This window comes from Panthera onca, chromosome B1 (assembly GCF_046562875.1).
Source record: "Panthera onca isolate mPanOnc1 chromosome B1, mPanOnc1 haplotype 2, whole genome shotgun sequence".
Taxonomy (NCBI): domain Eukaryota; kingdom Metazoa; phylum Chordata; class Mammalia; order Carnivora; family Felidae; genus Panthera; species Panthera onca.
Window position 1 is genome coordinate 35682332 of NC_138342.1, and position 26204 is coordinate 35708535.

At 41.3% G+C, this 26204-nt stretch overlaps 1 protein-coding gene across 6 annotated transcripts in view; it reads right to left on the bottom strand.

Moving 5' to 3' along the window:
* The window catches only part of ATP8A1 (ATPase phospholipid transporting 8A1), a 231995-nt gene that overhangs the window by 195059 nt on the left and 10732 nt on the right, over positions 1-26204 (bottom strand). For 4 of the 6 annotated variants that reach the window (XM_078446157.2, XM_078446156.2, XM_078446154.2 and 1 more), the window contains exons 1-3: positions 14055-14112; positions 1736-1850; positions 385-484 (exon numbers count right to left, since the gene is read on the bottom strand). In XM_078446157.2, the coding sequence (XP_078302283.1) occupies positions 385-484; positions 1736-1850; positions 14055-14106 (267 nt within the window). In that variant the 5' untranslated portion in view covers positions 14107-14112. Of the gene's footprint in view, positions 1-384; positions 485-1735; positions 1851-14054; positions 14119-26204 lie in introns of those variants that run through there. The other 2 variants (XM_078446153.2, XM_078446155.2) reach the window with 2 other exon arrangements.

A 26204-nucleotide genomic window follows, 5' to 3' on the forward strand; every position in this document is an offset into this window, starting at 1 on the left:
AGCCACTCAGGCACCCCAAAAAGAAATGTTTTAAAATGGTAATTCTTATATTCTAAGGTTCAGAACTATTACTGTTACTAAAATAAATTAATATTTAATTACTATTTGAAGAAAAACTTCCCTCCCTCTTTACCATCAAATGTCCTCCCTGCCACATTGAATGTATAGAATGCTAAAAATAAGCTGACAAAAATGAATCAAAAGGCTTGAAGAAGTAGTGGAATTCTGATATCGCTTGCAGCAGGAGTTGGAAATGTCCACCCCAGCCAGCTTGTCTCTCTGTGTTTTAGATGCGCTTCAGGAGATGGGTCATGGGCTTAACAAAAACATTTATTAATATCTGAACACTTGACTTTGAACTAAAGTTTTATGACATGACTTTACCTGCAGCAGTGCAATAAAGAGAAAAAATGAGTTAGCAGCTCTTCTGAACTGAGAGTAGAGAAATCTTGGAAGGAAGGTGATTATGTTGTATTTCGCAGTGCTAGAAAACAAAATGAAAGGTAGCATAAAAAATTAATCCATAATTAGCACCCACATTTACAAAATTCTATTACCATCATATAAAAAATGAGATGGACAGCTGCCCTCTATTTCAACTTGGGAGAATACTGCAAATGGTCATTAACCTAGATGAAAGTAAATGAAAAGACTTATCTAATTAAGTAGTAAGAGTTTAATTTTTCTGCATAATCTCTTTTGTTCTCTTTGGCCGATCATCCTTTTTAACATACTAGGAGTAGCTTACAAAGAAAAGCAACTTTAGTTAGGAGAGTATATAATACACTAATAAAAAATAAAATCTTACCAAAAAATCAGGAATTTGAGCAAGGCCAGAAACTTTTTCTTTTAATATTACTTATTTTTGAGAGAGAGACAGACAGAGACAGAGTGTGAGTGGGAGAGGAGCAGAGAGAGAGGGAGACACAGAATCCAAAGCAGGTTCCAGGCTCGGAGCTGTCAGCATAGAGCCCACCGTGGGGCTCGAATTCACGAGCCTTGAGATTGTGACCTGAGCCGAAGTCGGACACTTAACCGACTGAGCCACACAGGCGCCCCTGTAATTATTAATATTAAATGGTTATTTCTCAAATCCAGGAATTTGGCCACTGGAGAAACACTGGGCTCGTGAGAGGGGTGATGGGGTACTCACTCCATCCAGAGGCCACTCAGTGAACAGTGTTTACAACGGTGATAATTTTTATGCTGTTGTTGGAAGGCAAATGTACCAGTGCAGGAACGCAACAGCCCTCCATTCCTCAGCACCATACTCAATCTTACAGCTATCAAAAGCCAGAATTTAAAGACTATTTAACCAAAAGGAGTTCTTGGTGAGGGACTGCAAAGGCCTCTTACCAAATCTTGAATTTTGTTAGCCAAATAACTGACTAACAATAACCACTCCTTCTTGTAACAGCTTTACGACAAAGGCATTTACCCATGAGCAGCTTTCACCATGCAGACACTATACATAGAATTGGTACAGTTGGTAGGGTATGGCTGTTTACCCTTTCTGTTTACCTCCTTCCAGCTTCCAGATTCTTATTAATATCTCCTTATTGACTAGAGGATGCAGAAAACAGCAAATTCACACTGCCTCCAGTAAGTTCTCAAATATGAACCGATTTCACCGAAAGCTCTTGGTGAGCATTTTTGTTTCGGCCAGAGAGGAGAAATGGCCTATCGGGTGTCGCTGTGATGGCTGGCCTGACAAGCCATCTTTGGCAGTTCCTACCTGACTTGGTTATTGCAGAATTTTGTCAGCTGGGGCTGGTTGATGAATATAGTCCGTATTTCCTCCTGGTCAGCCAGTGAAGTCTTCTCTGAAACATCATCTGTCTTCTCATAACCTTGAAGAGAGACAGTCTTTTGATTCAATAAGAAACGTTTCATTTTATCATCCAGACCACAACATACTTCATAACTACTTGAGATTCTAAAATTTGTTCAGAGCTATAAGCTTCTCCCTGATTGGTGTTCTTGTTTCTTTCATAATAGAAAAGGAAAATCCCCACATCTAATATTTCAACTAAAAGTCAGCATTTAATAATCATATAAAAACTGACCCATTTTAAAATCTTTGCAAATTTTGCAAATTCTTACTCATTGTTCCCCCATAAATGGTCAACTTATTTCCTTCTGTTATGTAAGAATCCATCCAAAAGTAACAAAACATTTTAAACTAGTTGACCTTACAGTTTTAGAGAAGAAGAATAAGACAGAGGTAATTCAAAATATATTTAAAAAACTTAAGTATACATATTTAATACCTCTCTGGGATTTTTTTTTCCTTTTTGGGTGAAGACAGAAACAAGATAAACATTAAGGTTTACAGAGGCAACCACCATGTTCTGATATGACCACAACTCACTGTAATCATCTTAATCTTTCCACTAACTGCAATTTATGTTCATAAAGAGCTTCAAATTTCTTAAGACCATTTCAAGTCATCTCAGGGTCATTCCTTCTTTTTATGTTTCTTTTTTTTTAATGTTTTTTTGTTTTTTAGTGTTTATTTTTGAGAGAGAGAGACAGAGTGCAAGCAGGGGAGGGGCAGAAAGAGAGGGAAACACAGAATCTGAAGCAGGCTCCAGGCTCTGAGCTGTTAGCACAGAGCCTGATACAGGGCTCGAACTCATGGACAGTGAGATCATCATGACCTGAGCTGAAGTCGGATGCTTAACTGACTGAACCACGTAGGCGCCCCTAAAAAATTTTTTTTAATGTTTATTTATTTTTGAGAGGCAGAGTGTGAATAGGGGAGGGGCAGAGAGAGGAAGATACAGAATCTGAAGCAGGCTCCAGGCTGGCAGCAAAGAGTCTGATGGCGGGGCTCGAACTCACAAACAGTGAGATCATGACCTGAGCCAAATTCGTCCATTTAACCGACTGAGCTACCCAGGTGCCCCTGTTTATTTATTTATTTTGAAAGAGAGATAGAGAGAGACAGAAAAAGAGGGATGGAACAAGTGGGGGAAAGGCAGAGAGAGAGGGGGAGAGAGAGTCCTAAGGAGACTCCATAGGGCAGAGTCCAACTCAGGGCTCGATCTCACAAACCATGAGATCCTGACCTGAGCTGAAGTCAAAAGTCAGGCACTTAATGGACTGAGCCACCTAGGCGTCCCTCAGGATCATTCTAACAATGCAACAGATTCAAGCAATTTCAACTGGGTAACGTCTTATCGCAAAGTTGACAACACTTTAAAAATACATACAAATTCTCAGGGTACCGGGATGGCTCAGTCAGTTGAGCATCTGACTTTAGCTCAGGTCATGTTCTCATGGTTCATGAAATTGAGCTCCATTTCGGGCTCTGTGCTGACAGCTCACAACCTAGAGCCTGGTTCAGATTCTGTGTCTTCTTCTCTCTCTGCCCCTCCCCTGCACGTACTCTCTCTCTCTCTTAAAAATAAATAAACATTAAAAAAAATACATAGAAGTTCTAAAAGAACATAAAACATTAAACTGCTTCTTTTACCTTCTAGTAAGAATTAACTGAGACTAGATTAAATCAGTCCTTACTCCTTTCCTAGAAAGAGCCACCAACAGTATTCTATTAAAAACCCAGTTTTCTTCTCTTTTTATTCAGGCAATTCCAACTCCTCCTATAAAACCTGCTGACAGGGTTTCTTCTTAAGTACTCTAAGATGCTAAGTCAGTGTTTCTTCTCTGTATTCCCATAGCCCTCTGCACTTCCCAGTCCCCAGCAAAACACCCAAATCAGAAGATTTTGTTACTGCCTGCTTCTGAGTCTGTCTCTCCTTCCCAGAATGGGAACTCCCAGAGGCCACACCCAGAGGGTGTGTTACTCATCATCCGAACACCAGTACCAACCAACAGCAGGTACTCAATAAATGTTTGCTGAATAAACACCAAATGACAAAGGAGTGGTTATTTGGCCTTTTCCTTTTCTTTTTTTTTTTTTTTGAGGGCAAGTAAATGCTTCTCCACCCATTGATAAAGAACTAATGGCAGCCAAGTGCTGGTAACAAAATGTATAAGAAAAGCTTGCCTGTGGGGTCTGTTGCTATATGAAACCAGAAAATCACTTAGGCTTTCTACAGAGGTGGGCAACACGAGTATGGGGACGCAGTTGTGTGCAGAGGACGCAACAGAGCTGAAGCATAGACAAAGGGCAAGGTAAAGGCAGTGCGATGTGCTGAAAAAGCACACGGGCAGATCTCGGGAGACCTCTCATGCTGGCGAAGAAGTCTGGAACGCATCCTCTGGTTGGCAGCGAGCCACTGAAAGCTTTCCAAGTAGAGAGGCGCAGAGTGAGGATGGTCACTCTGGAGGCCACATGGCTCCCAAGTGAGTGCTGTCATATCCATTTTACAGTCTGAATGAAGCACACGGGCAGCTTTGCCTCTGCTCACATGGTTAATAACTCTCTTTCACCGCACCACGTTTTAGATACAGGTTTCCCCCCTAGTTTTATATAATCAAAATTTTATATATGGATTGCTATAGACTGGACATTTGCATCTCCCCCAGATTCATATGTAGACAGGTAATCCCAAATTGATGGCATTAGGAGGTGGGACCTTTGGCAGGTGATCAGGTCATGAACCCTTGGGGCTCAGGCAGTGGGATGCCCTGCGCAGGTGTGATACTGAAGGAGGGAGGGAGAGCTGCACTGAAAGCAGGGAGCCAGGCACTCCACCAATGGGAGCTGCCAGTCACCCTGTCCTATCTCTTCAGGGCTCCAGGGAGCTCAGCCACCCAAGCTCCTCCATCAGCAGTGATAGAGAGACCCCGCAGGCACCTGAAGCCCGTTCCCAGGATGTCGAAAGCCAGGTGTCACAAGTACCACCTAGCATTTGGCCCAGAATCCCTAGTTACTCCTTGCAGGTGGCAGCAAGCCAGCAGTAAGTAGACACAGGGACCTCAGGAACTCTCAGGAATATCTCAGTGAATGTACCTAACCTCACAGGTCCTCAGGAATAATCCATGAAGGCATCTGGGAGAAAGGCTGGTATTCTTACTAAACTGGAATGGGAAAGTCTGTAACTGTTATACTTAGAATCTTCAAGGAACTCTCATCTTACATTATAGAAATAAGCAGGTTAGGTCTGGACATATGGGTAACATATCAATCCCTCAACATCTGATGAATTAACCCACTGGTAGATGACAAGAGTCTAACAGCATCGGGCTAGCACAGCCTGATGCACCCAATCTCACAACAGGGGTAGACGCACCCGTAGAGCCCAAATCTTCAAAGTCTGTTGGGATACCTGGCAATGGGGCCGTGCTTCAAATCTGTTGCACACAACTAATTCTCTGCCCCTCCACAGAGCTGAGAAGGGTGCTACCAATGTTTAACTCCCTGACTCACCTCTTTCCTGACCATCTCCTTCTCCAAGTTGAAATTGACATTTAATCTGTGAATGGGATTTTTACCATCAAACCTTACAGGCCTAGGAACAGATATGTCTCTCTTGCAGGCGAGTCTGCTCCTATCATGAGTTGAGCTTACAAAAAAAATAAGAAAGCAAACTCATTTCCTGCATTTTCAAGTTCTTGGGGGGGCGGGGGGGGGGCATCTCAATATGGTCCCAAGTACAGACACAGAAATTAATGATAGTGACACCAGATCCACACTCCTTCAACACATCTTGAATATTCCAGGAAAACCACCCCTAGTCACCCCCGTGTCCTCAGTGTTCACTCAGGCATTTGACATCTGCTAATAGCATCATTACTCTTCCTAAACTAAAAGTGCTACAGGGCGAACCCTGGCAGGCACAGTCACACACAGCACTGTAAGGAACAGACATGAAGCAAGTCTCAACGGTGTCTTCTGAGCCACATTAGCTTCTTTCAACATTGCACCCTCCAATGTCCGTAATGTCTTAAAACCAATCAGAAGGAAACCAGTCTCCTAAAATAAACTATTCTGCACTAGCTTTTACGGAAATGAATAAGTAGGATACTTTTCCCTATTTATGCAAGAAAGAATAGGCAATGATTCAGTAATTCAGAATTCCAGGTACAGTGAAAATTCTATATGTAGTGTCATATCCTGCTTATTATTCCCCAGCAGAAAAGCACTTTTGTTTTCCGAATTGTTTTTAACTATTTCAATTAATGACAAAGTTAGTATTTAAATGATAAAATTACTTCACAAACCAGGGATTTTACCAGGCTCATTTCTGCATTCTTAGTTATAACAGAACCAAATGCTATTTCTAGACTTCTGAAGGACCAAGAGTTTCAATATAGGGAAGCAAAGAGTCACATATCACTTTTAGCCACTGAACGTGCTACAAGAAGATACTACTTTGTATTACTAAAGAGGGATATAGAAGCAACATCCTCCTGGTGACCATTTCGGCTTTCAGCAATAATTTTCATTACCGAGTAAACAGAAGGTGCTGACGAGTCAGCATTCTAATCATGGCCCTGAAGTGAACAAGCGTTCATCTTCCCCTAACGGTGTTTGATCATTAAACCCACTTGGTGGTTGTGAGGCAAGCTGTGGTTCTTCCACTGAGTACTTATGTGACCCTGTGAAAACCATGCAATCCCTGGGGGTTATTTCTCTCCCCTTGTAAAAATGAGGAAGGTAGGCTAAGGTTCTGAAGTTCTTTTTCAGCTCCAAAGTCTTATGAGATTAGTATTTGCCAGGAACCAGGGAGAAAAAAGTCAATACGTCATTTGTTCAGAAAAGCAATGAAATTTAAAAACAAAACAAACATTTCCCTACTTCAGCCAGATGATTCACAGCAACAGCTGCCTTATATGGCCTGCAGTAGAACTCAGTTACAAAGTCAGACTGCGGTCCGTGTTTGAAAAGGTAAGTAGTGACTATCATCTATTGCCAGCAACTACCTGGCACCCACTTATGACCAGGGACTACTGGGTTAATTAGTATATTCACATATAGTCTTTCTTCCTCTGCCCAGACTCATGGTCGCATGCTTGTATGCACACAATATAATGCGACAGAGAAGAAAAATGTCTAACAGATTATTAAAGTGAAGAGCTTTGAGTCCTTTTCATACAATTAGAGCCGAAGTATCATCTTTGAAATTTTCTATTTCTCACCACAAATATCATGCCCCAATAAGACTGATCATGTGTTCGTTCATTTGTTCATTCATTCATGCATTCACTCAACATATTTCAGCATAAGTGCCTACTATGTCCCAGCAAAAAGCTTCAGGAACAGCAGAAAATTAGACACAGTCCCTTCTCTCAGGAACTGGCTTTCTAGAGTAGAGCAAGATAAATATAGATCATGGTAAGTGTGATGAAGAAAATAAACCAAGTGATTGACGGAACCCTCTGTGCTTCAGTTTCATCATCTTATGATGGAGATGATAATAGCGTCTACTTCAAAGGGAGGTCATGAGGCTCCCATGAGCTAATAAATACAGAAAACAATGCCTGGTATATAGTAAAAGCTCACTAAACGTTAGCTGTTCTCATTGTTGCTGTTGTTACCACTACCGCTACTGTGGCTTTATACTGAGTGGTAAGGGAAGGCCTCCCCAAGGAGAGGCTGAGGAGGGACCTCAACCAGGAATTAAATAAGGGACAGGGTAAACCCAGCTGGGGAAGAGCAGGATGCGGTCCGTGTTTGAAAAGGTAAGTAGTGACTATCATCTATTGCCAGCAACTACCTGGCACCCACTTATGACCCAGCTGGGGAAGAGCCTTAAAGACAAGAATAAGGTTGGCATTTCCAGGTACATAAGGATCAGTAACAGTGAATAGGAAGACATCAAATAAGGAGGCGCAGGGCCAGATTGGAAAACAGTAAGAAGCCTGAATATATATTCTTAACGTGGTAGGAATCCACTGAAAAGTTGTAGGCAGGAAGATCGTTTTGAGGCTACTGGGACAATTCAGGTAAAAGATGATGGGGCCTGCGTGCCATAGCGGTGACAGGAGATGAAATGGATGCATACACATTTTTTTTTGGAGGTGGAGCTGCTCTGACCCTTACAGCCTCTCCAGAGCACACATTACCATCGTACCCCTGTATGATGCCACATATACACGCTGTCTGAAGCTAAAGCCCAAGATGAGGGAGACCTTTAGGATTTTAAATGCAACAAAACTGGGGTGCCTGGGTAGCTCAGTCGGTTGAGCATCCAACTTTGGCTCTGGTCATAATCTCATGGTTCATGAGTTTGAGCCCTGCGTCGGACTCACTGTGTCAGTGTGGGGCCTGCTTCGGATCCTGTGTCCCCCTCTCTCCCTGCCCCTCCTCTGCTTGCACTATCACTCAAACAAACAAAAATAACAAATGCAACAAATGATCAACCCCTTAACAGAATCTCCATACAAACACTCCTATCCTTAAAAATCATGCATCATTTTCTTTTTACAACATACCAATTGATAATACTAAAACCAACGGTATACTCAAGGAAGGCATGACAGAATCATAACTGGGAGCACAGACCATGGAGTGAGAGATACAGTTCAGGTCCATCCATCAGTTATGAACTAGGGTCATCTTTTAAAAAGCTTTTTTAAATATTTATTTATTTATTTATTTATTTATTTATTTATTTATGGGGGGGAATGCAAGCAGGGAAGGGGCAGGGAGACACACACACACACACACACACACACACACACACACACACACACACAATATCTGAAGCAGGCTCCAGGCCCTCAGCTGTCAGTACAGAGCCTGATGCGGGGCTTGAACTCCTGACCCACGAGATCATGACCTGAGCCACCAGGCGCCCTGAGCTAGGGTTGTCTTAAGCAAATTACTTAACTCTAGCTGCCGACTTTGTTTCATAGGTTTTTGTGGGGAATAAATGAAATAATGCATGTGTATAAAGTACTTGGGATAGTGCCTAGCTCCTCATGCTCATACAACAATTCTAGCTATTATTTTTATTACTATAATCAGAGAGGCAGACTGTGGGGAAAAGGAATAGGCTTTATGGTCAGATATGTACACAAATTTGTACAGAACACCACAAATTATTGTGTTCTGAGCCTCAGCATCCTCATGCATAAAATAGTTATTAAGAGAATTAAATGGCATTATGTTAGCACAATGTAGCACAATACTTGTCACTCGTACATTTCCTGTCAGCCCATCCTACATCCAGATATTATAAAATTAATCTCCCTTTCAAAATACTTGAAATGAGAAAAACAAGTCTTAAGGACATCAATGTAGGTATTAATATTTAAAAAACATTTTAATGTTTATTTTTTTTTTAAGAGTGAGTGAGAGACAGAGCACAAGTTAAGGAGGGGCAGAGAGAGGGGGAGACACAGAATCTGAAGCAGGCTCCGGGCTCCAAGCTGTCAGCACAGAGCCTGATGGGGGGCTTGAACTCAGGAACCGTGAGATCATGACCTGAGCCGAAGTTGGACGCTTAACCAACTGAGCCACCCAGGCACCCTGGTATTAACATTTTTAAAATTTGTGGATAAATTATAATGAAAATTGTGACCAGTGTCTAAGTATAGATAGCAAAATAATGCATTTTACCCTATGATTTTATAAATTAATATTAAGTAAGTAAATGTTTTCCCCCAAATTGTCATCTGTGTGGGGGGTTATGCAACAGAAAAGCAGGGGTGGGTAGGTAGGAGGGAGAAAAGAACAAAATACAAAATCATTCTGTTGCCTGGTAATATGGTTATAGCACCACTGAGTTTCTGTAGTCTCAAGTTTATTGCAGTTATAAGTAAGGCTAAAACTGGAATCAGAGTTATCTATTACGTTATCTCCTAACATATTCAGGAGAGTCCAACTGTATATCCTTTTGCTCAGTGGCCTCAAATATTAGACATTAAAGAGGTCATATTAATTGCTCATGGTTTTTGACACAAAATGGGGTCATCAGACAAACAGTCTTGCTTGCAAGAGTCATTGGATCCAATAAAAGAATATGAACTGGAAAACTGGCCAGAGACTTTAGAGGCACAACTACAAACTTAGGTGTAATTAAAGTTAAGGGCTACTTATTGGGAAACCATGAGCATTATCCTTTCCAAAATTTTAGTATGTTTTTATTCTGTGAGAAAAATAACAATTAGAAGTCATCATGTAATAGTAGTTTTGCTTTGTTTTTGGCTCAAGTTTCTGGAACAAAGCAATCTTTGGCTAAATATAATTTACAGGCTTGTATTTATTTTGTTTTTAATGGTATCTTACTATATATATAGTTTATTAGAAACATAGAAGCAGTTACTAGAGGTACAAAAGAGATTTGAAATCCCATATCCTGTGCTGTTGGAGCAGAAGAGCGATTTCAAATGTTCGATTGTGAGCTTGGCAGCAGCTGCTGAGGGAAAGAACAAAGGGAAGAAAAACCACGGGGCTGGGAACAAGGAACGGGGTGCTTTAGAGATTAAGACTCACACGCTACATTTTCAAAGATGGCATTGAAGAAATCAAACACCTTTAAAAGTATGGAAAATAGAAATTATTTAGCAATCTGTCTCAAATTTCTAGATCATGGTTGCAATAGCCAGAAGGGAAATGAAATTTTCAATTGCAGCAATATACCTTCCTGTTGATTTATACCTGACTGTTGATTTAGGCTCAGTGCAGTGGACATCTGCTGCTCATTTCAGCTCAGCATCTGCTTCTCCTGAAAAATCCTTGGTTTTCTTTGGAGAACTCTTCTTGCACAACTGCTGGCAGTCTTTAGGGTCTGCTGCATCAAGTTAGTGTTCCCCTTTTTGACTTAAAGGTGGGCACATGGCCCATGGTCGACTAGAAATGGTCAATGTGCAATCTGGATGTATGGAAAGGTTGAGCACACATAAGACTGATCTGAGCTATCCATCTATTAGTCAAACTGCCTTGGAGCATCCTTGGCTTTCTTATAAAGCTTTTCGTTTGATTCTGGGAACTACTCTTACGTACTTCATGAATATGCTCAGCTTCCATACTATGGAATTTTAGCAGAGGCATTTCAGTCCTCTGCTGGAAGTTTTCTCCCAATGTCCATCTAATGCAGACCACTGACACCATATGTGGCCCAGGCCACCAATCACCAGCTGACTTTCCTGCTCTGCATGGAATAGTGACCTGCAACCATAATGCAACTTCCCTGCCCACAAAATCACCAGGCTGCCTAGAACCTTCCCCAACTGGCCCTACTTGCTAGAGCAGATCTCCTCTGATGTTAACAGCTGTCCTAACCAAGCCCCGAGTCCAGCATGTTCTGAGATAACTATGGGTTGTCACCCTAAAGAATTTGCACTACAGTCAAAAAGCTTTCCACATCCCTCGCTTTCCTAACTTCCCCTCCTTTTTTTTATCATTCATGCAAATGGTAGCTCATTACCCTCAAGCCCAACTGAGTTACAACAAAATGTTGTAACAAAGGACATCCACTTACTCCAATGATGTAAAATACGGTTATCTGCTTCAAAAATGGGTTGCTTTCAGTCTTTAAAAAAAGGAGTGAACCCTTCTGTAAGGGTTTTAAAGAATTTTCTCAAAATGATGAAGATACAGGAACTACTTCTAATGGAGAACTGCTCATGGTCAGAGCCAGTGAGTATCATACCCAGGACAATACAGGGAAACCGATTAAAGTACAACCTAGCTCTAAAGCTTTAACACTAATGGAGGTATTCATTCATTCAACAAATAAGCTTGACCCGACTTCTAACTCTATTTCTCCTCTACTTTCCCTGTTTCATATCAATAGTTTTTCCAACCATAAATCTCTCCTACCCTCATGGTCTTGTTAGATGCTACTTAGATGTGAAAGCACCCTTTCTGACCATTCCTCCTTGAAGTATCACCTACAAAAGTTTTGAATATAAAGTGGTCTTGTGATCACTCCAATATTAATCTTTTGACCTATAGTTTAGGTATATTGTGGTAGGGTCCCCTCACTAAGGAATGGAAACAAACAAACAAACAAAACCTTAAGGCAACCTGGCTATACCAGTATGTGACAACATCCCTCATGACCTTGTAACATGAGACCACTTAATCAGACTGCATGTTTGTGTGTTACCATATATGGGAGACAAAGAAATAGAAAATGTATAAAAAAAAACTGCCATGTGGTGTTCGGGGCTCACTTCTTCGGGTACGAACCCAACTGAACAGTGCCGGCATGAATAAAGCTGCTTCCTGGAAAGAAAAGCCTCAGAGTCACAACTCTCTGTGTAAGAATACTGCTACATTACAGCAGCTGAGAATAACAGATGTTACAGATAAACCTAACTTATGCACTGAGACAGGACAGGCATAAGGGCACATGAAAGTAACTGTCTGGTATGTTACTCTAATATCAGGAAGAGACGAAGAACACATCAGGAAATTTTCTTGCATGTAATAAATGTTCACTAAATTTTCTATTTTAATATCAGGCATCCAAAAATTCCCAGTAGTTTACAGTTTTTTTGCCTGTCTTGATACCCACTAATATATTCTTCTATCAGGACCTGTCATACAATAAATGGTAAAGATATTTTTCTTTAAGTGTCTTTGTGGGAACTGATCTAAAAATAAATAAGCGTGAAACCACATAGACAACATTTCTTATCTAGAATAGGAAAAAAAAAATGGCTATTTCCTGAACTCATGCTGAATTGCAGCAAACTCCAAAAGCAGTACTATCAATTCTAAGTGGTGGACGCTAAAATAAGTATTCCTGACATCAGGAAGAAAGGCTTTCCTTAAGCAGCATCACATGAAAATCTAGGGCCTGCCTAGTGTTGAACCTCACACATAGTAAGCACCCAATTTCCTTGGCCGTCAGCCTTGCAAGTTAACCTTGGAAAATAATCATCTTGGGCATGCTGAATTGTTAGAAATAATAAACATTTTTATTAATGCTAAATCATGCTTAACAGGAAAGGAAGAAGAACAACAAAAGATGGAAGGAATTTAATGATACCTCCTTGAGAACAGGCCATAGATCACTTGGTCAGATAAAAGCAATAAATGGTATGTTCCCGAGAATACATATATTAGATATAGACTTAAAACTTGGCACAGAAACAGACTGCACTAGCAGTGAGGGGTTTCAACTGCCAGACATCCACCAGGCATCTCCTCGAAGTCTCAAGTAGCTAAAAGCACCATTGACTTGTCTCGCATTCAGATTCATCTCTGAGAAGGCACAGACACAAGATGAGGAATTGCCACCATGGATTGGACTCTAATCAGTGCAAAAGTGATAAAACAGAACTGAAACTGTAGAAAACATAACTGTACCAAAGAGCTTTTGACAGGCAAAAAAGGGGAATACCAGGCTAAACCAGACACGTATGTATTCTAGACTTTGGGAGGACACATTTTAAGTTATCATCGAGACCCAAAAAGGACAGAAGTCTGGAAGGCTGTCTAAAGCAACATGCTGACTGACTGTGGAAGTCCTGACACAGGGGAAAGGGAGGTGTATTCAAAGAGAGCAGTGCCACTGCACCAGTAAAACATAAACAAGATCATGGAAAAGGTTGGAAATCGGCTCACAAGTTCAAGAGTGAATAATAACAGATGCACAGACATCTGAGAACAAAGGAAAGGTGTTTTTAAAAATGTTAGACTGGGGCGACTGGGTGGCTCAGTCCGTTAAGCGTCCAACTTCGGCTCAGGTCACCATCTCAAGGTTTGTGGGTTCAAGTGCCATGTTGGGCTCTGTGCTGACAGCTCAGAGCCTGAAGCCTGCTTCGGATTCGGTGCCTCCCCCTCTCCCTCGGCCCCTCCCCCATGTATTTTTTTCTCTCAAAAATAAAAATAAACATTAAAAAAAATGTTAGAGACTACTAAATGTTTTCTTGCCTTCCATGTGGAGTACAAGGAATTGCTGGGACAGGTGTGCTGCCTGCAACTGATGGCATACTGTTAACAGAAAATAAAAGAAATAACAGCACTTCTCAACTCCTACTTTTCCTACTTCATTCTCTATCAAGGGTGATCAACTTAAGACTTTCTTAGAAAAGTTGGAACAAACATTAGTTGGAGGAATGAGGCACAAAAGAAGGTAGAGGCTTGCTAAAAAAAGAAAAGCCCGCACCTAGCTGCTCTAAATGAACTCATATCTGACAGCATATCTAGGCCTGCATCTACATACACACACACGCTTTCAAACCTGCAGAGCTATGAGAACCTGCAGAATCATTCTGTGGATTGTCACTCATCATAGAAGACACCATGGTGATTTCTTCATTTTGGCCACTCTGATGCATAGGGGCACCTGTACCCCAATGTTTATAGCGGCACTCTCAACAATAGCCAAATTATGGAAAGAGCCTAAATGTCCATCAACTGATGAATGGATAAAGAAATTGTGGTTTATATACACAATGGAATACTACGTGGCAATGAGAAAAAATGAAATATGGCCTTTTGTAGCAACATGGATGGAACTGGAGAGTGTGATGCTAAGTGAAATAAGCCATACAGAGAAAGACAGATACCATATGGTTTCACTCTTATGTGGATCCTGAGAAACATAACAGAAACCCATGGGGGAGGGGAAGGAAAAAAAAAAAAAAAAGAGGCTAGAGTGGGAGAGAGCCAAAGCATAAGAGACTGTTAAAAACTGAGAACAAACTGAGGGTTGATGGGGGGTGGGAGGGAGGGCAGGGTGGAGGGAGGGCAGGGTGGGTGATGGGTATTGAGGAGGGCACCTTTTGGGATGAGCACTGGGTGTTGTATGGAAACCAATTTGACAGTAAATTTCATATATTAAAAAATAAAAACAAAACAAAACAAAACAAAACAAACAAAAAAAAAAGAAGACACCATGGTGAATGCGAGAGGTTACAGAAGTTGAAGGCAAGAAACAGCTGTCCCAGTGCTCTAAACAGAAAAGAAAGAGAATCCTGTACTTTAGAAACTGTTTACGAACATAGTCTACAGAGGTGCTTTTAGAGTTCACAGATTTACATAATGGGAACTACAATTTCTAAAGGTTATGGTAAAAATCTGAAAATAAATTCTCCGGCTAAAAACATTTCCCTTTAGCACTGAGAATTCAGTTAACATTGAATAGGACGTCACTGTTTAAAAAAAAAAATTTTAATGTTTGTTTATTTTTGAGAGAGAGACACACACAGAACACATGTGGGGGAGGTGCAGAGATGGAGGGAGACACAGAATCCAAAGCAGGCTCTAGGCTCTGAGCTGTCAGCATACAGCCCGATGTGGGACTCAAACCCACAAACCACGAGATCATGATCTGAGCTGTAGTTGGGCTCCCAACTGAGTGAGCCACCTAGGCACCTGGATTTCACTCTTTTAAAAGCAGCATTTCTCAGGGCGCCTGGATGGCTCAGTTGGTTAAGCATCTGATTCCTGATTTCGACTCAGGTCATGATCTCACGGTTCATGAGTTTGAGTCCCACGTCGGGCTCTGAACTGACAGTGTGGAGAATCCCTGCTTGGGGTTCTCTCTCTCCCTCTCTCTCTGCCCCTCTCCTGCTTGTGTTCTCTCTCATTCTCAAAAATAAATAAACTTAAAAAAAAGGGGTATTTCTCATACATGGGATATATACTCAGATTTTTAAAAAATTTCCCCTTTGGGGTGCCTGGGTGGCTCAGTCGGTTAAGCATCCGACTTTGGCTCAGGTCATGGTTGGTCTCACGGTTTGTGGGTTTGACACCCACATCGGGCTCTGTGCTAGCAGCTCAGAGCCTGGAGCCTGCTTCGGATTCTGTGTCTCCCTCTCTCTCTGCTCCACCCCCACTCACACTCTGTCTCTGTCTCTCTCAAAAATAAATAAACATTAAAAAATTTTTTTTAATTTCCCCTTCAAAAAAAGGTCTTTTATATTACCTAGGTCTGAACAATACTGTTACTGGCCAATGAGTTTGGGGTCAATGCCAGTCAAAAATCAAGTGTAGAGGACTAAAAGAATGGTTTAAAGGAAGGAGGAGACCATCGGGGACCAGCAAGCCCACAGACTCTTTCCTTTTTAAAAATGGAGACTTTAGCATATGGATTTCAACAAGGCTTTTAGCTAGGCTCTATTCTTTTAAACACAGACATATAGGTTTCATGATCATGTAACGATGTAGATTCTCAACTAGTTGACCAACATCGTCAGACAGGGCTCACACTGGAAATTTCCTTTGGTTCCCCCCTGCCTTCAAGCCCTTCTGAAGGAGCTTACCCTGAGATACCCTTGGTTCCTGCCCCTCTACTCCTCTCCTGACCTACTACCCTGGCCTGGGGTGTCAGGGTTAACAAGGGGCACCTGACCAGCTAGGCCAATCAGATCCCCTCCTGGGAATATGGACTTATGGTCCAGAGACATAGGCAGGCAGACTCAGCACTGAGCAGGGACCGTCACAGAGAGTGGGGCTGGAGGGGGTCACACTACCCTGAAGCCACATGCAGGCCAAAGGTACAAAGTATCTTTGAAATAAAGTACATTACAGGGAGGAAAACACAGGACAATACTGTCCAGAATGAGTGACCCCGAAGACTGAGTCCCATGAATCTATGCTCTGATACAAAAGGGTCCCTTGGGACAGTTAAAATAAAAACATAAGTTCAAGAGGGCTCTGGAGCCAGACTGCCTGGATCCCAATGACAGGATAAGGACATACATGGCACTACTAATAAACGTGCAAATGACATAAAAAATCAGAATTGGAGAGGGTTTTGGGAGTTTGGATAAACTGAAGGTTCTAGAAAGCACTTGCTAAGAATTAGACGTGGCTGAGAATGGAATGGGCTATTTTCACACTGAGAGGTATTCAAGCAGGAACTGGGTAACCAATTGCTAGGCCAGCTGTGTCAGGGACTGTGTTGCACTGTATAATCTCTCAGCTCCCTCCCACTCTGCAATTCTACAAGGCTATCTTTTTAAAATGATTTTTTTTTTTAAGAAAATTCTGAGGTCATCAGAGAACCATAAATACAGTGCCAATACATGACCAAGTTTTAATCACTTTATACATGGAGAAAAGCATTAATGAATTGATAAAAATCCTTGCAAGCTAGTCAACCTCTTCGGTAGCAAAGCGTTCCTAGGAAGATATAACTGAATGACCCAGCCCTGAAAACATACTGGGGAAAAAATACAAATAAACAATCATGAAAATTATCTGAATTATTACGACTTTCATTTTTAGAGCCATTTATGCATTTTATAATGTAAAAACAGGTAGACACATGACTGGTTCCAACAGACTAGTTCTCATTTTATTAAAAGAAGCAGAAACAGTCAAATAACATTGTTTTGCTGCTGTATTATTCTCAGGATGAGGCAGCGGAGTTTGACAGCCACCTGCTTCTTACCTCCATTGTGACTTTGCAAGAGAGAAATAATACTTCTTTATTTTTTAACAAGGCCTCAACCACCAAAAACACCCTGCAAAGAACATAAAGCCTACCTGCTAATTACGACTTTGGCAGAGAAGTCGGTTTAGCACACACAGCAACATAAAATGCCCACAAGCAAGAATAGCATTTTACTCTACAGGACGCTGCCCAGGGTAAGGAAAGGGGTGAAACTCTCATCTGCCTATTGAAGATGAGCAGCGTCACAATCTGGCATGCAAAGTATCCAACAAGTCCACTGAACAAGGCTAGAAAAAGGGGAAATCCATAAAGGAACACCAGAGAACTCCACCAAATCCCAACGTGACCTTAAGAATGGGTGTGGCTGGGGAGGGCTGGTCTGCAGTAGGCACTGTGGTTAGTATTAAAGAACCTACCAAGACTGGTTAGACAAGATAGGCTCAAAGATCTAGGAGTCACCTTCACAAAAGCAAACAAGGCAGAGCTGGCTTCCTTCAGGATGTGGCTAAAGAACAAGGGAGAAACCTCCACCGAGCAGATTAAACCAGGGTGTGTGAATGACAGCTGGTGGGCTGCAGAGACTGAGGAGACCCAGCACTGTGCTCAGTGACATCAAAGCAATGACACCTACACATGTGTGAGACTGCCATCAACCCTACCCAATTCGCAGGTGGAACAAGAATGATGCAAGGATGGATGGAACAGATGCTTCAAGAACCTTCTAGCACTCTAAATAAAAATCACCCACTGCAGGGAGACCCTAGTAATTCAGTGCTAGTGTCTCCACAGGCTATCACCACTAATTAGAATCACAAAGTCAGCCCTGTAGATCTGCTGGAATGGCTTGGCCATTGTTGAGCAAAGGGGAAAATACTCACTGAGATTTTAAAACCACTCCAGCCCATTAAAAACCTCAGCTTCCAAAATCTGAACAGCTTGATCTTATCCCAATCACTCAGCAGACACAGGTTCAAGTCATATTTGCTTAGCTTAGCGCCTACTTTATAGGAAGTGCTTTCATTTAATTTCTCCACTCTGAAGGATGTCCCTGCAGCTTGGAATACCTCAAGAACCAAAAGAACATGATGAGGACATGAAAGAAAGTTCTCATTGACTCTGATTATGGAGTGAAAAGTCATGACAGAAGTATCAATCCCAAATAGATTAAATCCATACAGTTCCTGGACTTCTAAAATCCATTGCAGCAGGTAAGACACTGATAGTTATGTTTACTGAGGTTCTAAAGAATATTCAAAGAAGATAAAGGAGGTAGAAGATGGAAATCCTGATTTTAGAATAAGTGCAATATTCTAAGAAAATTTAAAGAAATGCACACAAACATACATATGGGCACATGTGGGCCTTCCCACTCTTTTCTAAGATGCAAGGATATTTTCAGTCCTTCATGCCGGTGTTTTCTATCTTAGTAAATGGCACGATCGTTCTGGGCTGAGGGCCTAAAATTTTATTAATTCTTGACTCCTCTTTTTCTCTAATGCTCCACATCCTATCCATAAACGAATCTGTTAAATCTACCTTCAGACCATGTTCTCAATTTGACCACTTCTTGTCGCCTCCACTGATACCTAGTAGTCAAAGCCACTATCACTGCTCCTTGTTTCATCTCCTATCCCCAAGGTGAAATCAGAATCTCCGGGGGTCAGTGTGCTTCAAGCTCCTTGGGAGGTCCCAGCATGCAGCCAGTCTACTCTCTACACAACAGGCAGAGGATTTACCGGTAGGTATTATGACCATTCTGTCAAAGGAAAATGGAGTCTCAGGTTATGTGACTTGCCCAAGGCCACACAGCTTGGGAGAGCCAGAAGTCAGTTATCACTCCAAGCCTACTGGGAGCCCAAATGCTTCATTTTCTCTTAAGCCAACTATTATTACAAGGTGACAGTGTAAGGTGCTGAGGAGAGTGGTGACAGTGCTAAGAAAGTTATAGTCTCAAGTTCTGTTGTTGTGCCACTGAAAACAAAGGCACTCCACTTTTTAAGTGGCTACCATGTTAAATAGTCTGGTACCAAATAGACTAATAACACACGAAGTATAAAGAGTAAAGATGTTGATTCTAGTTTGAGTCAACGGAATTTTTTAAAAAGGACAATTCCAGGGGCGCCTAGGTGGCTCAGTCAGTTAAGCAGCCAACTTCGGCTCAGGTCATGATCTCGTGGTCCGTGAGTTCGAGCCCTGCGTCGGGCTCTGTGCTGACAGCTCGGAGCCTGGAGCCTGTTTTGGATTCTGTGTCTCCCTCTCTCTGACCCTACCCCATTCATGCTCTGTCTCTCTCTGTCTCAAAAATAAATAAATGTTAAAAAAAATTTTTAAAAATATTAAAAAAAAAAGGACAATTCCAGCTGAACATATGGAAAAAATGTCTGATATCTCATAAGGAAAACTATTATACATATTGAAATCTTGGTATTCAGACTTAGTTAAAATTAAAACATAAGGGAGTAGTTCACCAACCATACGGATAAATTCCACAGGGAAAGCCACTTAATAAGATCAAGAAAGATTCAACTTGGCATTTGGGAAAATTAAGAGAGTTTTTTTTCCTTCTTTCCTAATTCACTAAGAAGTCAACAAAAGGCCAACTTGTGTAATGATTCTTTCATTGAACTTTAAACAAAAAGACAAGAATAAGTAGCCATCTGGGGTTAAATTGAGCCAACAATTTGTAACTTTCCCTCAATTCCTAGGTCAAAATCAGGCTTTTAAAAAAGATTTCCATCTGTGGAGTACAAGTCACATTATCACCTTGGGAAAAAAAAAAAGTCTAAATGCCGAGACAACAAGGATAGAAGAGAACAATAAAAAACAGTCACATAACAATCGGACATGATGCATTGGCTCTAAGGCACCGTGGAGTTTCTTTTCTAATCCTCAGTTTGAAATAATCACATCCTGAAGCTAGACACCCAGCACCCATACATGTGGCCACAGAGAAACCCCACTGGCTAAATTCAGTGTCTCAAAAGTGAGTTTCATCTCAGCAACCAGAGAAAGCAGGTAAAGGACTTGTAAGTTTTCATTTTCTGTACATTAACTGGTAAAAGACTGAACATCATTGTGGGATAAATGAAAGAATACAAAAATACTAATTCAAAGGGACACATGCACCCTGATGTCTACAGCAGCATTATCTACCATAGCCACATTATGGAAACAGCCCAAGTGTCCTTCAACTGATGAATGCATAAGGAAGAAGATATATACATGCATGCACACAAGGGAATACTACACAGCCATAAAAAGAATGAAATCTTGCCATTTGCAAAGATGTGGATGGAGTTAGAGAGTGTTATGCTACGCAAAGTAAGTCAGAGAAAGACAAATACCAAATAATTTCACTCATGTGTGGGATTTAAGAAGCAAAACGAACAAGCAAAGGGAAAAAAAAGCTAGAGGCAAACCAAGAAACAAACATTTAACTACAGAGAACAAACTGACGGCCACCAGAGGGGAGGTGGTTGGGGGGATGGGTGAAATACGTGATGGGGATTAAGGAGGGCACTTGTGATGAGCACCAGGTGATGTATGGAAGGGTTGAACCACTATATTGTACACCTGAAACTAATATTTCACTGTATGTTAATTGGAATTTAAATAAAAACTTAAAAAAAAAGAAAAAATTATAAACTGAAGAAAATAAACCCTTTAACATAAAGTTTCAGACCCTTAGCAAAGCATTCAGGTATTTCTTCTAGGTGCAGATGATTACATACGTAGGCTATAAATATAGGCTGAATAAAGAGATTAATTAACTACCACACACTAAAAGTAGGTAGGCTAGCAAAAAACTAGTAATGACACTACAGAAAGGCTCAAATTCATCACACTCCCAGAGTAGACATAACAGCTAAAAATAAACTGAATGTATTTACTCCTCATTTGGTTATACAAATTAAGCATTCAGAATTTTAAAGAAAGTCTTCAAAATCTAATAATCGAGTATCATCCTATAAATGTTACCATTTCTGAGAAGGGTAAGCAAGGGGAGGATAATTAGACCCAGTAGGTAACTGGGAAATAGACAAAAAATTTTACCCTAATACCTACATGCACTTGGTTTATGGCTGGCAACCTACATGGCTTTATATATAGTCTGTTCCTCCTCCTCTCTGCAAAGTAAGCAAATTCACTACACCAGTATTTTTCAGCATTGTTGCACTTCAGAATTACCTGGGAGAGAAAATATCAGTGCTTGATCCATATGCCCAATGGACCAGACTGATTCCACTGGTCTGTGATGCATCCAGGTATCAGTATTACTTAGAAGCTCCCAATCTGATTCGCTGGGCAACCCGGGTCGAGCAGCACTGAGGTACACACAACAAGGCTATAAAACAATCCACAGTACACAAGCCTCCCCCTGCCTGACCACGTCGGACACACATTAAAGATGGCAGACAGAATCATTCTTCTTCACGTCATTTCTCTAACCACTATTCATAACTGTGAAAATAAAGTTACAAAAGTGGAGTAAGTCCACCTGCGAACTTTTATCACAATCATTCTGGCATTGATGGTGGAATGAGCCCAACTTAAGCTTAAGGTATAGAGCACCATATCAAATTTGGGTAAAATCTATACACAGAGATCTTGTTTTATTGATTTAATTTTGTCAGATAGGACATGGCCTGGGTTATAAAAAAAAAAAAGTAAAGTAAGATAGACTAGATAGGTGGGAACTGGAAAGGGTCAAACTTGTCACAGCCATTAGGATAACAATACAGTGGCAGGGCAAGGGAGGGATCCAGGAAAAATGGTCATGGACTACAGATGCACCCAGAATCAAAGAGCTCCAACATGGAGCGACGGGTTTGTCCAGACAGCTGGCCAAGAGCAATAGTGGGGAAGGTGAAAGCAAATGATATCCAGAACTCTTGGCAGGCCTGGTTTGGCATCAGACTTGCTCACAAGTACAGTTTCAAGCTATGGTCAGGAAGGAGGGTCTCCTCTCCCAGAGTAAGGAAGGCAGGGCCCCACTCCAGGAGCTCTGAGCTGCTGTGATAGGTACCAAGGTCAAGGAAATGGTGACAGGGTGATTCATGCCATATCCTTAGAGTGCTAAGTCAGAGCTCCTTAAATGTCTCCTATCTTTAAGGTTTGCAGGGCTGGGGCAGGGCTAAGTCCACACAAAGGTGAGGGAGAGATCAGAGGAAAAGTTGGGACGCAGATGCTGGAAAGGGATTTCTTTGACACCAAACTGCATTTCTTTTAGGACCTGAGGTAAGCAATGAGACCCAAGCCAATTGCAGAAGCTATTCTAGATTGTGTCAGAATAAACCAACTCTCAGATCCACCCTCGTATACCACTGTTTGCCTGCTTCCCTCATGAAAGCCAATCTTGTATTCTAAATAGGTCTGGCCTACTAAAGTGGTTTCCTGGTCGAGAATCCAGGCTAACTCTGGCCTTCTTAATAATAACCTCTGCCTCAACTGTCACCTGACTAATCGGATCCTGTTAAATACAACCCCAGATAGATCAAGATCAGTCATCTTCAGGGCACCTGGGTGGCTCCCTCAGGCTCCGGATCAGGTCATAATCTCACAGTTCGTGAATTCAAACCCTGCGTCGGGCTCTGGGCTGACAGCTCAGCACCTGCAGCCTGCTTCAGATTCTGTCTGTCTGTCTGTCTGTCTGTCTCTCTCTCTCTCTCTCTCTCTCTCTCTCTCTGCCCCTCCCCCGCACGCACTCTGTCTCTTTCAAAAATAAACATTGAAAAAATCTTTTAAAAAAAGATCACTGATCTTCAAAGATGTCTCACACAAAATAATGAACAGAGGCTCAATTTAAAATGGACATTTTCGGGGTGCCTGGGTGGCTCAGTCGGTTGAGCATCCGACTTTGGCTCAGGTCATGATCTCACAGCTCGTGAGTTGGAGCCCCGTGTCGGGCTCTGTGCTGACAGCTCAGAGCCTGGAGCCTGCTTCGGATTCTGTGTCTCTCTCTCTGCCCCTAACCCACTCACATTCTGTCTTTGTTTCTCTCAAAAATAAACATTAAAAAAAAATTAAAAAAAATAAAATAAAATGGACACTTCCCTTTGCCTAGTTAGCTGTGTAAATGACTGGGAAGCCAAGTGCTACAGTCCCCTTAGATTAACCAAAGTGATGGCAATGCTGTATATAAAAGCACACTACTCAAAGTTACTATCTATGTATACACATCACGTGTTAACATTTAAGCGGAAAATAATAGGAAGGTAGAGCAGGATGGCTTTTGCTCATTAAAGAGATTTAAAAAGAGAATTAAAAAAAGAAAAACAAAAAACAATAGCTCCAAAAGATGCCATGATGTACTTACATAAAACCTCTAAATTGCCACAAGGGCCATGTCAAAAGCAATATCATTTAAGCACTGACAAGGTTTTATGAGCATATTCTTGACAGCCTTCTACTGTAAGAAAAGAAGCTGAGAGGCACAGCCACACACATATTTTTAATACGCTTACTTCGAGCCATGATTTCCACTGTGAAGTTTTATTCTGAAGAATGCTAGTAAATCCTAACATGTAAACACATGGTAGAGGTGTAGTTTGCAAACTGTGCTGCCCAGAATGACAGCCACTGGCCACGTGGGCAGCTGACAACATGAGACTAGTGCAAACTGAGATGTGCTATAAATACAAAATACGCAGCACTCTGAAACATAACACGAAAACTGAATGCAAAGTACCTCATTATTAATTTTTATATCCAAAATACGGTGAAATAGTATTTTGGATATACTAGGTAAAAGAAAATATATTATTAAAATTAATTTCACCTGTTTCTTTTCATTTTTAAACTATGGCCACCAGATTATTAAAAACTACACGTGTCTAGCATTTGTAGCTCACATTCTATTTCTCTTAGTGTTGATCTGAGATAGGAATGCCAATTTGACATAAACAGATTCCATGGAATCATTAGTTAAATCCCAGTTGGTCTAAATTCTGACCTGTACTCGTAGCAGAAGAGTAGTATCTCTGCTACTTTGTAAGGGCTCTTATGTGAAACCTTCAAAGTAGTCTGTTGGAACCAGAGTCCACAAGACTTCAGCAGATGAAAATGAACCAATCTTGCTAAAAAAAATAGTGTAACCAAAACATACCTGATCAAGTTTAATTGAAAACTCCATTTAAAAATACTTTGTTTCATGACATACAATATAACTTTACAACTTCTAAAGATGAAAATTATCTGAAAAACTACTCAAAGAATTCAGACTGATGGTCAGTGTCAAAATCAAACACCTCACATGTGTTAGCAGTCAAACAAGAACACACAACGTAGAAAGGATTCTATTGACAATATCTTCATAAAATATAAATCTATGAACAAATTATTAAAGTAGACAGGATTTATTTGAAGATAAATACCAGGAGAGAATACAGGAGAGAAATACCAATAAATGGAGAAAAGAAACCAACCTTCAATGACCCAACATAGGAAAGATGTCAACTTTCTCAGTAAATTCATAACAATGCAATCTCAATAAATATCCCAACACATTTTTTTAAGTGTTTACTTATTTTTGAGAGAGAGAGAGAGAGAGAGAGAGAATGAATAGGGGAGGGGCAGAGAGAGAGAAAGACACAGAATCTGAAGCAGGCTCCAGGCTCTGAGCTGTCAGCATATATCCCAACGCAGGGCTCAAACCCACAAACTGCACGATCATAACCTAAGCCCAAATCGGACGCTTAACCAACTGAGCCACCTAGGCGCCCCTCTCAAAACAATTTTAATCTTGACTGAGTGATGCATTCACTGGGTCAAGTGGAAAAATAAACACGAAAAAAATCAGATAAAAGAGCAGCGAGAGTAAGAGAGCTATGAGGATAGTTCCTAATTGCGGAATGGAAGTTGATAGCAGGGGTCAAAAGAGACCAAAACAGAGAGGGGAGGGCAGAGAAAAGGGGGAGAGAATGCTCCCAGAAATGACTCAACTACATATGTCAATTTAGTAGATAAAAGAAACACCTCAAAGCAATATGAAAAGAATGTAGTATTAAATACATGATTATTATCTCACGTGGATTATAATTTGAGGAAAAATAAAATTAGATCCCTACCTCCCAGTTCACAACAAAATAAACCCCACAGGAACTGCACATACAGCTGTTTAAACTGAAATGCAAAAGTACTAGAAGAAAAATGTAAGTGAAAAATTACCTTTACCTTGAAATGAGAAATATGACATTAAAGTATAAATTTTAATGACAAAACTGAAAGATGATACATCATAAAAATTAACTTGGATGTAGGGAAGGGTCCAAGATGGCGACGTAGAAAGACCTTAAAATCCCCTCTTTGGTGGACACACTGAATCTACACCTACATATGGATGACTGCAGCTTCTGTACAACAAAAGTTAGAGAAACCACATAGAGGGTGGCAGGAGAGTCAGAGACATGGTAACAACTGGGAACGCCTACCTCCAACACCATGAACAGCAGTACTGAGGGACTGTAAGCAGACTCATCTGTCCTGGGGCACAGAAAAAAAGCTTCAGTTTAAAAGAACTGTATCCACCAAGCACTGGCGGGCCTGCTGGAATTCCCCAAGTCAGTGGGGTTGGCCACCAGCAGCCCTGTTACATTATATTACCCCTCCACCTGGATAGTGCAGACAAAATTGGGGTCTGGGCACCCTGGCTGGTCTGCTGTCTCCGTGAGCGTGGGCCCATAACCCTGTCCAGCCACAGTTTAAAACAGCAAATAGAATATAAAGGAAGTTATCCAGAAATGTGCTAAACCACAAGGGAGCCATGGAATACTCTCCAGAGTTAGACGGGTTGATGAGCGCCACTGTTTGTGCCACTGTTTGTTGACAGAGCAGATGGGAGCTGAGTCTGAGCACCCCAGCTGGCCTGCTGCCTCAGTGAGCCTGGACCCCTCGCCGACACCAGCTCAAGCCATCCCACCAAAGTGGGCCCCAGTGCGGTACATGCTGGGACACCCTAGACAGTACCCACGATAGCTACAGCCATCTTGC